This window comes from Microcebus murinus, chromosome 8, assembly GCF_040939455.1.
Source record: "Microcebus murinus isolate Inina chromosome 8, M.murinus_Inina_mat1.0, whole genome shotgun sequence".
Classification (NCBI taxonomy): Eukaryota; Metazoa; Chordata; class Mammalia; order Primates; family Cheirogaleidae; genus Microcebus; species Microcebus murinus.
This window is the reverse complement of record NC_134111.1, coordinates 100,620,077-100,632,189: the sequence shown is the minus strand read 5'-3', so window position 1 is coordinate 100,632,189 and position 12,113 is coordinate 100,620,077. Positions and strand designations below refer to the sequence as shown.

Genomic DNA, 12,113 nt, shown 5'->3' with positions numbered 1-12,113 from the left:
GGGTTTGTGCAGAAAGAGAAAGGTCCTCCCTGGGGAGGAAAAGGTATTTCTTAGGACAGGGGTCCTTCCATGGGTCTCCCAAATACCCTAGAATCTAGGGCCTAGGTATACATGGGAGGAAGGGCATTGGCTCTGCTCAGAGTTTCACAGGGGCGGAGAAGCAAACCAAAGTGAGCTACAGTTTCACCTGGAGCTGAAAGCATCCTCACAGATGTGACAGGGAAAGCAACTGACAAGCTCAGCTGAGTGCTACAGAGTGAAAACACATCCTCTTGTTTCCATTTCTAACTGGATTCAGGCACTCAGCCTCCAGCAGAAGCCCTTGCTTCGCCCCTAATGAGACACACTTCTCTCCGCCAATTCAAGGAAGCTTAGAGGCGCTGGGTGCAGTGGTGCGCACCTGTATTTCCAGCTACTCTGGAGGCAGGAGGATCACCTGAGCCCAGGAGGTCAAAGCTGCAGTGAGCTACGATGACGCTGCTGCACTCCAGCCAGTGAGACAGAGCAAGACCCCGTCTCAAAAAAAAAAAAAAAAGAAAGAAAAGAAAAGAAAGAAAGAGAAAAAAAAAAGAAACTAGAAGCACATTGATGGGATGGCCAAGTTCGTTTGCACAGTTTATTTAAAAAGAAACAGCTGTAAGGTAAAAAGGCAGGTGTTTTCTTTGTTGTAAAGACAGCAGGTACAAAAGATAAGTAATAAATATGACAGTAGGAAATATTCTTTTAAAAATACAACCAACCCTGGGATCTGTGAGCAATCCCAAGAGCTCTTAAGATACGAAAATCTGAACTGGGAAGAAACATTTTTCACCTCAATGCCTTGGAGCAGATGTTGGAAAATGGTTAATGAGGAGGAAGGTCATGACTTTTGGGAGTTTGAAAGGCCCTGGGTTTGTCACGTGGGAATGTCAGGGGTCTGCTGTAATACAATTTGCATAAAGTTGGAGTGAACAGGGATCCTTCTACGCATTAGTATTCTAATTATGCTTTCATTCTTACAGGGAAGTAGCACAGTATTTAAGAGTGGGGAAAAGGCTGGAATGGGAAGACAGGAGTGGCATGGGGTGGAGCAGGCAGGCCCGGGGGACACTAAGGGGCCAGGAGACAGGGGCAGGACCTCTGTCCTGTCTCTATGCTGTGTCACCTCAGCTGAGTGCAATTCCCCCGTTGGAGGGGGGGCAGGCAGTGGGCCATGTTGGCCTCCCTCAAAACCCACCATCACCCAAGGACAGAAGATGCAAAAGCAACTGGCAGGTCTGACCAAGGAGGAGAATAGGGGAGCTGGGCGGGAAACAAGGAGGAGGCTGCAGAGAATCCCCCAAGAAGGTGGGCCGCACAAAAGACCGCCAGTCTGCACAGACCCACACCGCAGACTGCTCTTGATGTGGAATGGTAAAGAGACAGGAGAAGCACGTTCTGGCTACAGAGAAGGGCAGAGGAGGGAGGCAGGAGAGGGAGGCGGGTGGGCACCTGGCCCACCCCAGACCCTCTTGGAGGGGATGGACACTGGGAGCAATGAGGGCTGGCATGGGGCTGGCACTGGGGGTGCGTGTGGATGCTGGCTCAGGGAGGGGGGGCCGGCAGGGGTGGAGAACGTGCCTGGCCATCTCTACCCGGGCATCCGTAAGGCACAGCTGTGGACGGAGGGCAAGGTCGCCGGACTATGCACTGAAAGTAGCCTTGAGTTCCTTGAAGGCCGCCTGGCGGAGCTTCCTCTCCTCCTCCTCCCGCTTCCGCTCCTCTTGCTCAGCTTTTAACTCGGCTTCAAACTTACTGGCAGATGACAGGGCCTGGGCCTGCAGAGAAACAGTGAAAGCAGACCCACGGCGTAAGGGAGGGGAAAGAAACGTGGAGATGCTGACACCTGAGCCAGCAGCCCAGCAAACAGACCTGGTGACAGAGACACCCAGCCCGCCCCCTTCCCTCTGGTCTTCAGAAGGTCACGTTCTCATATGTGTTACATGTGCTTCTGACTTCCTTCCCAGGACACTGCTTAGTATCCCTGTTTCCTATCCACTTGTACATCCTTTAAGTTCACACTGATATTGTTTAGTTCCAGGGGAAAAGACAAACCAAAATGAATTCCCTGCTGGGATTCTGACTGAGACGGCATCCGTCTGCCCGTGGCAAAGGTTCACCTTTGCAATTTGCAGCCTTCCCTGACTGCCTCAGTCTCCACGCAGTGCTGCTGTTATGGTCCCCACTAATCAGTCATCCTGTATGTACCTCTAAATAGTACAAGATTTTGTTGGTATTGTGAATGGGATTTGGTGCTGTTTGGGTTTTTTTCAATTAACAATTTGTCTTCAATATTACATCAGATAAACCCATCTAAAAATTCTCTATTCTAGAACTGACTCTCTGTGTGTCTTACCAATTTGGTAAAATTTCTGGACAACACACTGAGTGTGTAGATTATTTTAACAAAGACTATTAAATTGCTATACAAAGCAGCTGCTCCAGTTTGCACCTCCACCATCACGGATCAGACAGACTCATTTCCTCACAGCCTTGCCAATGCTTATCATTAACGTTTTTCCTTTCTGCCAATCTGATAGGCAAAAAAAAAAAAAAAAAAAGCCATCTTTTATTTCCTCTTTGGTGAATTGCCCATTTGTATCCTTTGCCCATTTTTCTATTCAGCTGTTTGGGTTTTATTTAAATTTTCAGTTCTTCATGTAATGTAGGTATTAGTCCTTTGTTATATGTTTTTAAGCCACTTTCTCTCAGTCTTTTGCTTGTCTTTTAACTTTAACACATTTTAGTCTGTCCCTAGTTTAGGACTGTTAAAAATAATTATAGACAGACATGCATACAGAAGAATACCATGTGAACATGAAGGCAGAGATCAAGGTGATATATTTACAAGCCAAATAATATCAAAGCTTGCAGCAAACTACCAGAATCTAGGAGAAAGGCATGGAACAGATTCACCCTCTGCTGAGGATGGATGGAACAGACTCAACCCTCAGAAGGCCCCAACCCTGCCAATGCCTTAATCTTGGACTTTTAGTCTTTGAAACTGTGAGACAATAAATTTCTGCTGTTTAAGCTAAAAAAAAATAAAATAAAAATGATAAAGTCTCTTGGCCCACACAAATATTTACATTTTGATATAATCAAATTTATCAACCATTTCCTTTCTGGCTTTTGCATTTTATGTCATGTTTAAGTTCTTCGGCTGGGCACGGTGGCTCATGCCTGTAATCCTAGCACTCTGGGAGGCCAAGGCAGGAGGATTGCTTGAGCTCAGGAGTTCAAGACCAGCCTGAACAAGAGCAAGAGCCTGTTTCTACTATAAATAGAAAGAAATTAGCCAAACAACTAAAAATAGAAAAAATAATTAGCCGGGCATGGTGGCGCATGCCTGTAGTCCCAGCTACTTGGGAGGCTGAAGCAGGAGGATCGCTCGAGCCCAGGAGTTTGAGGTTGCTGTGAGCTAGGCTGACGCCACGGCACTCTGGCCCGGGCAGCAGAGTGAGACTCTGTCTCAAAAAAAAAAGTTCTTCTATACCCTTCAATGTTTTAAACCCATTTTCCTGCATTTTCTTCTAATACTTTTATGGTTTTGTTTACTCATTTGGCTTTTTAAGCCACAAAAATAAGGTCATTTAATTAATTACTTTTTATTTATTTATTTTTGAGACAGGGTCTCACTCTGTTGCCTGGGACAGAGTGCAGTGGCATCATCACAGTTCACTGCAACCCCAGACTCCTGGCTCAAGCAATCCTCCTGCCCTTAGCCTCCCAAGAAGCTAGGAGTACAGCATGTGCCACCACACCTAATTTTTCTATTTTTTGTAGGAACAGCGTCTCGCTATGTTGCCCAAGCTGGTCTCCATCCACCTCCTGGCCTCAAGCCATCCTCCTCCCTCGGCCTCCCAAAGGCAGGGAGGCGTGAGACACTGTGCCTGGCCCAGCTCTGGTCTTGACTAAAAAAACCATCAATTCCTCTCCTCACAGCTCTTCACGGCATTGTACCTCCCACCTTCACCTGAGTGGTCATGACCACTCTGAGTTCTAAAGCATTTTCGGGTCATTCCCATCTGCTCCCTAGCCATTGTCACTGCCCTCGTTGGACCTATGATTGCTCTCCAGACATCTGTGGAAGCTGCCCCCAGGCAAGTCCATGCTCACAGTGCCCACCCCATCATGGAAGGCCCTGCTCAAACACCTCCAATGGCTCCCCAGTGCCTGCAGCTGCAAATTAGAGCCACCTGCACAGCTCCACTGACTACGTGGTTCCAGCACCCCGCCTTGGAGACACCCCAGGTGGATCTGGGTGGGGCTGGGAAGCTGGTCTGCGGGTGGCTCTGGCACTCAGCAGGCTGGGGAAGGCCTGATCTTCTCAACCAGGAGTCCAGAGAGGGGCTCCCCTCAGCCCTGGGGAGGCCAGAGCTCCCTGTCTGATTGTGTCCAACTTGTGCAGGGGTCATCCTTCCTCAGAGTCACCTACAGCATGTGCCACGGCCTGCCAAAGGGTGAGAAGTGCTGGCCCAATTCCCTGGTCTCCACATTCGCACTGTGGCCTCCCCTGCCAGCCACGTCACCAGCCGGCTCCCTCCCAGGTCCTGTGTCCTCACCAAATGGAGACACCCCCCTCCCAGCTTCCAAGCGTTCCACACCCTCCGAGCTTCAGGGCCGCCCCGTTTCTCGCCGTTCCCACGACAGGGCCGGCGTCCCTTGCTTGATTACAGGTGAGCCCCCATTCATCTCCAACATCTGTCACACACGTCAGCTCCTGCCTGGCCCTCTCCCAAATTCCGGTGATGATGCTCTCGTTTGTCATTCACGCCTGCGTTTATGGAGGGTCATTACGCGCCTGGTGCTGTAATTACAAAGACAACACACCTACTCTGCCTTTGAGTCTGGGAAGGAGGCAGACAGAAACATAACGAGCTGAACAAAACTCGTATTGTTATCCGTCTCATCTTTTCTCTGGCTATGCAAGTAATGCGCTCTCGTTATGAGACATTACAGGAATATAGAGTAAGTCCCTCAGACGTAACTATTACTAATGCTGTGGCATATAAGCATCAGGTAGTATTTAATATTTAACAAAATTAGGGTGCAAAGATACTGTGTTGCTTAATTTATTTTGGGGTGTCTGTCCACACGTAGCACGCAGCTGCATCTCATTCTTTGAGAGCCGTGGAGTGTGCAAATGCGTGGATGCACCACGTGGGCTCACGTGCCCGATGATGGGAGTTTTTGGTCGTTTCCAGTTTTTCTCTCTTGCCAACAACGCTGTTTGAGAATCCTGGTGCACACACCTGCGTGCATTCACAATCTACGCCCGTGCATCTGCATGTGGGGAGGCACCAGCGCCTCCGAAGGATAAAATCCCACAGGCAGAATCCCGGCAGTGAAGAATATAAAATGTTAACAGTCCCAAACTGCTCTACAAAAAGTTGGCTCAATTTATTTATATGCTTACCAAAAGTGTCCAAGAGTGCCTTGAACAGATAAATTGTAATGCCACTGCCACATGCAACAGAGGCAGTGGAAGAGGCAGACTTTCCTGCCTGGACAGTCAGGAAAGCAGCCCAGAGGAGGCAGCTCTGGATGAAGGAGAAGAGTTTTCTAGGCAGAGGCGCTTGGGCGGGGCGCTCAGGCAGAGGGAACAGCAGGTGCTGAGGTCCCGCTGTGAAAAGGAGTGGCAGCATTTGAAGGGGGGCATGAGGCTGGAGCGGGGATCAGAGCCAGATCATAACAGGTCTTGAATGTCCCGATAAGACGTCCCCAGAGACTCAGACGAGAGCACCTCTGCGAGAGCACTTATCACACTGCGCCGCAGCAGTGAACCGAAAACAGCGTCCTGCCAACTCTGGGTTCTCACCCCTAGGACCTTTCCCAAGGCATCCCAAGAGAAATGCAAATACAGGCTCAACCAGCAAAGGGAGAGGACCCATCCCAGCAAAATTAACCCTTCCCTCCTCTCTCCTCCCCGTCGGTGCAGTCTGCTGTCCTCACTGGACGGGGCGTGTGCCCTGGGAGGGCAACAGTTTTGCCCTCTTCACTTGCACAGGAGTTGCGTCTCAGAGCTTAAGGTGATGCCCAACTCTGCTGGAGACGGGCAGAGTCAATGTTAGGTCAGGAAATAAGCCAGTGGAGGAGGCAGGACCTGGACTCAGGGGCCTGGCTCCAGAGCTCGCGCCCTTACCCGCTGAACCACACAGCTCTGGTGGGCAGGGGATCTGGAGGACTCTCTTGGTCTCTGTTTCTGCAGGTGTGCTCTGCAGAGAGGCAATGACAGCACCTAACTGTGGGGAGGCACATCGATGTCCGGCAACCACAGCATGGGTGCAGGAGTGAGCGGAAGCGCCCAACTCCCAACCCCTCTCTCTCAAAGAGCAAACACCCATTCAGGGCACGCCACCATGTCCCCCTCCTCTGGCCCCATTAACCACCTGCTTTCAACACAGGTGCAAAGGTGGCTGCAGCTTTCGAAGGAGGACCAAGAGTCCATCTAGGAGCACTGTAGCAGCAAACTGCTTGAACCTGAAACCAGGATCGAATGCATTTGCCGTTTTGTGTTTTTCTGTTTTGTGTTTCGTTTTCAGATGGCACGCAGACTCACGTCCATCATCCCGGTACTCGATGGACAGACAGAACCTGCACAGTCCCACGTGTCCTGCGTGAGCTAATGAGGCAGGCAGCGGACAAGGGAGCTCTGTCCGGCAGGGGGAGGGAGGGAGTGGTTGCTCTGCACGGAAGGGACGGGTCACCTACCTTGGCTTCAAAGAAGTCCTTGGCACCTTTAACACCCTCCAGGGCAACATCGATCTCGGAGAGCTTTGCCAGCGCCATCAGGCCACTGTCCTCCTGCAGTTCCCCAGCTGCGGCCTTGTGGAAAATGAGTAGGAACTAGAGGGGAAAGAAAGCAGAGAGCCAGAGTCTACCTCCCTGAGAGAGACACACAGCAATCCCCTCTGGGCCAAGCTGGAGTTATTTTGCCAGGCATTTAAAAAGACTGTGTATGTGTGTGTGTGACGAATTAGTTTCTTTCTTTATGAGATTGTCAAAATGAAAAGACACCCATTTTCCACGAGGATATAGGGAAATGGGCACCCTCATGTTTATTTGATGGGAGTGTAAACTGATTCAAACTTCCTGACGGGTATTTTGGAAGTATTTACCAAAAATAAAATGTGTTTTGCCCTTCTAACCATTAATTCCACTGCTGGGAATTTATCATTCAGAAACATTCACACAACAATTTCAGCAAAATATTGGCAATGCCCTAGTTTACAACCATAAAAGAAAAATCAAATAGGGGCAGGTGTGGTGGCTCATGCCTGTAATCCCACCACTCGGGCAGAGGCGGGAGGATTGCTTGAGATCAGGAGTTTGAGACCAGCCTAAGCAAGAGCGAGACCCCCTCTCTACAAAAATTAGAAAATTTAGCCGGGAATGGTGGCACAAGCCTATAGTCCTGGCTACCAGGGAGGCTGAGGCAGAGGAATCGCTTGAGCCCAGGAGTTGGAGGTTAGAGTGAGCTACAAGAACGCCACTGCACTCTAGTCAGAGTGACAGAGTGAGACTGTCTCAAAAAAAAAAAAAAAAATCAAATGGACTTGTATGTGCTGTTTTTTAAAAACTAAATAATTTAATATTTTCAATGTTTTTTAACCACTTAAATTTTCTTGTGTCCCGTCTTTGCATAAAACTGTTTACTTTTCTTACCATTTGCTAAGAGATCTTCATAGAACCTGGTATTATATATTTAAAATACTTGAGCTCTGTCACTTGCCTTTTAACTCTGTTTATGGTAATTGTTGACTTTCAAAAACTGTATATAAACTTTTCCCTAGCTATGGAGTCTCTCTCTGTTGCCAAGGCTGGAGTGCAATGGTGTCATCATAGCTCACTGCAGCCTCAAACTCCTGGGTTCAAGTGACCCTCCTGCCTCAGCCTCCTGAGTAGCTGGGACTACAGGTGCCTGCCACCAAGTCCAGCTCATTTTTTTTTTCCTATTTTTTGTAGAGATAGGTTTTCACTATGTTGCCCAGGCTGGTCTTGAACTCCTGGCCTCAAGCAATCCTCCCATCCCCGCTTCCCAAAGTGCTAGGATTACAGGTGTGAGCCACCATAGCCAGCCTCAAAAATTCGACATAAGCCGGGCACGGTGGGTGGCTCACGCCTGTAATCCTAGCACTCTGGGAGGCTGAGGCGGGCGGATTGCTCAAGGTCAGGAGTTCAAAACCAGCCTGAGCAAGAGCGAGACCCCGTCTCTACTATTAATAGAAAGAAATTAATTGGCCAACTGATATATATATATAAAATTAGCCGGGCATAGTGGCGCATGCCTGTAGTCCCAGCTACTCGGGAGGCTGAGGCAGAAGGATCACTCGAGCCCAGGAGTTTGAGGTTGCTGTGAGCTAGGCTGACGCCACGGCACTCACTCTAGCCTGGGCAACAAAGTGAGACTCTGTCTCAAAAAAAAAAAAAAAAAAAAATTCGACATAAACTCTATCAACCTTTTCTTTTCTCTCACTAGCTTTATGCACAGAAAAACCTTTCTCACCACCAAGGTTGCAAAAACAATCGCCTATGTTTTTGTCTACTAACTTTATGGCTTCTTGTTTTTTTAAACATGTAAATATTTAATCTCTGAAATGTATTCAGATCTGTCATTTGAGGTTAATCATTAATCTTATTTTCTTCCACATAGCTAGTGAGTAATCCTCACAGCATTTACTGAATAATCTATCCTCTCCCTCCAGATGTAAAATGTGACCTGAATGGATTAATCTTTGAGGGCAACGTGTGCTAAGGCCTCCACAGACTAAATGCCTCAATAATAATAAATGGGCCAAACTTAAATGGCAGGTCCCCATCTTCCTGCCCTTCTCCCTGAAGGTAATTTTGTAAAGTTCTCTTCTTTAAGTAATTTTTATGAATTTACTTGTCAAACAACTGCTATCCAGCCTCCATGAGTTATTTTTCTGTTTGGAAAGAATATGATCTGCTGTATTCCAAGTCATCATCCAAAGAGGGCTTCTCCGGGCGCCACCTGAAGCATGTGCACCCACAGGGGAAATTCAGGTTTCTGGGTCTTTTCTCATGACCACCTTCCCTTAAAAATGCCTTCCACAAAAGAACATTACCCAGAGTAGAGAGAAAGGTAAACAACCGCGACAGGCTTTCCGAACTTGAGTGTCTGCCCCTCTTGGTCCCGGAGGGGATGCTGCCCCAGTGAGGGCGTGACCCACTACCACGACCCAAAACGCCCGCTAAAAGCCTTCGTCATACATAGTGCTCACTTCAGGGGTCCTAACTCCACTGTGGATACTGTCAAATACAAATCAAGGGATGAAGCAAGAGGCCCGAGGACTTGCGGCTTCACCCGAGGGTGATGTGGTCAGCCAAGTCCATCCACCTGCGGCTTCAAACTCCCTCACTAGAGGCCAGCAAAGACTCCGTTTGCAGCAGATCCTCAGAGCCAAAATTCTGGCTGAAAAGAAAACAAGCCTATTGAAGGAGGCCCAGGGACATGGGGGGCAGGCGGTAGAGGTGGAGCTCTCTCCAAGAGACATCGGTGCTGCAAATGTGAGCCACGTGGTGGGAAACGCCCGTCCTTGGTACCCTGCCCAGCACTGCACACAGGCCCACCTCATTGCCTCACGAGGCAAAGACAGAGCAGGTAGCTCCTCTGTGCCAGCTGTTCTCGGGGGCTCAGGGAGGCAGCTCGCAAAGGAGGGGCCACCACCCCAAGCCCACACCAATGCAAGTGACCTCAGGGACTCTATCCCCAGACCCTGTGTTCTCATCTAGCACGGAGGTGGCCGCGCTTCTGTGCACAGGAGGGCTTTGTGCACTGGAAACGTTAAGTTCACACAGTCTTCACGGGCCCCTTCCCCAGAGCCGTGTCCCCTGAACCCTCAGGACTGGGGCAAACCCTGGCCACGCACACTCACCCTGCCAGCTCAGTGGATGACTGGTGGTAGGTGGCCTAGTCATTACTTAGGGACCCCTACCCCAGCCAGTTAAAGAAGAAAAAAAAAGTCCAGCTCAACCCGAAAATGTTCAGCCTTGCGTGAGGCATGCCGGGCATCCCTGTTTAATTTCATGACAATCACCAAGCGCCCCTGAATGACAATTTCTCCAACTGCCCAGCCTTGTTTGTCTTCCTATTTATAGTCCACAAAGACGGGTATGTTGTACAAGAGTTGGAAAATGTCCTAGCTGTGACTATGACGCCCAAGTGGGGGAGGGGGAGGAGAGGCAGGGAACAAAGAGACAGAGGGAGACCCAGCAAAGCTACGAAGCTCTTCCCCACAGAGCTACGGGCGCTTCCGGTACATTCAGGCAATTTTTAACTTCAGGACTCTGCGTGGTGATGCAAACACTTCCCCATATTAGCTAGAACTCTTAGATTACAAGTGACAAAAATAAACTTGTTGGCTTAAGCAAAAAAAGGAGGTATTCATCATAGGAAATGGACGTCTCAGAAACCCAAGGGCAAGACGCAGTGGCCTGGAGGAGGAGTGGGACTGGGAATGGCAAAGCTCTAGGGGCTGGAGGCCACGATCCCTCCGTCCCTCGAGACTGGTCCAAGGGCAGACAATGGCCATTTCACGTGGCGTTCCTCTCCCAGGCACAGGCAGCTGCAGAGCCAATTTGCACACTCCGGCCCCAATTTCAAAATCCCAGGAGAGAGAGACTGGGGTTGGCCTAGCCCAGGGATCCACGCATGGCCCAATCAGCTGGATCAGGCAGGCAGGCAACCGGACCCACCGTACCGGCTGCGTGCTTGGCCACTCCAACAAATAAATCCCACGGGTCGGGTGGATTAAACGACCGAAACGTATTTTCTCACAGTTCTGGAGGCTGGAAGTCCTTGACCAAGGTCCCAGCAGATTCGGTTTCTGGCGAGGGCTCTCTTTCTGGCTTCTAAAAGGCACAGAAGGAGGCTTCGTTCTCACTGCAGTCCCCCTATCTCAAAGACACAGAAACTGAGGCTCAGAAGTGGAAGAACCTGCCCAGGTGACCCAGCACCGTGTGGCAGAGCGAGCCTGGCTGTCCACCCATGTTCCCCTCGCTGCGCCAACACGCATGGGCCCACGAGCGGCTTCCGGCATGGGCGGGAACCAGCAGAGGGACAGAGCCACACGGGAGGCTGGCCTGTGAAGTCTGAAAGGCAACACATCTGTACACCTGGTGCAACCTCTAGAGACGGGACCGCTGCAGGCTTGGGATGGGAGGAGGCTTGAACACAAATGTCCCTGCAGCTCTGTAGGGACTGCGAGCGCACCACGGGACCCTTTGGAGATCTCCAGGCCTCTGACGTCCGCCATGTGTGGGAAATGGCCAAAGCAGCAGCTAATCAAGAGCTACCCAAGCACTGTGGATTCAGAGCAGAGCGCCTTTGGGTGGCCCCTGAGTACGGCGGGGCTGAGGGGGCTGTGTCTTAGTTCAGTTGGTGATCGCATGGCCCACAAAACACTCTCTCACCTCCTGTCCCCAGAGGTCACAACATTGTCACAGAGCTCTTTCACCAACACTTTCTCCAAAGCTTCACCAAGGCTAAAGCTTCTACAGTCTACAGCCCAAGAGTGCGGGGTTGGAAGGAGCCAGTGCCCTGAGCTAGGCCTGACTTCAGGCAAGCCCTTCAGGTCCTTGGTTCTGGCATGAGGAATCCTAAGAGTTATGCCCAACACTGGGATTGCCTATCTCCACGTCTGCAGATTCAGGAAAAGAAGAGATGGGAGATTCTGGTGCTGATCTGTGGGCAGGGAGAGGCAAGCCCAGTTTGTCACAGCTGGAGAAGGGGCCTGTGGCTGCGAATTCAGCTGCAGACCCCAGGAAGAGCATCTGTCCTGGACAGAAGACCAGTACTTGACTAAAGGTCTCACCATCAGAAACCAGGATGCCAGCGCCCTACAGTTTCTGTAAGGACCAGGTTAAACACCAGGAAGCAGGGACAGTCCTCTACTCCCAGCTCCCAAGGGCCGCGGCTGAGACGCCGCTGAGAACGAGACTGAAAGAGCTCAGCGAACACTCCAAGCCTTATAAACCAGATGTCGTCACCAAAGTTATTATAATACCAGGTGCCACACTGACACGTCTTGAGGCTTTCCAATACAAGTCACAAAAATCACCCAAAACAT

At 50.1% G+C, this 12,113-nt stretch overlaps 1 protein-coding gene across 2 annotated transcripts in view; it reads right to left on the bottom strand.

Moving 5' to 3' along the window:
* Nucleotides 1–602: 602 nt before the first annotated feature.
* EFHD1 (EF-hand domain family member D1) overlaps nucleotides 603–12,113 on the bottom strand; it is a 35,203-nt gene continuing 23,692 nt past the window's right edge. For both annotated transcript variants that reach the window (XM_012791610.3, XM_012791612.3), the window contains exons 3-4: nucleotides 6,733–6,867; nucleotides 603–1,796 (exon numbers count right to left, since the gene is read on the bottom strand). In XM_012791610.3, the coding sequence (XP_012647064.1) occupies nucleotides 1,662–1,796; nucleotides 6,733–6,867 (270 nt within the window). In that variant the 3' untranslated portion in view covers nucleotides 603–1,661. The remainder of the gene's footprint in view (nucleotides 1,797–6,732; nucleotides 6,868–12,113) is intronic.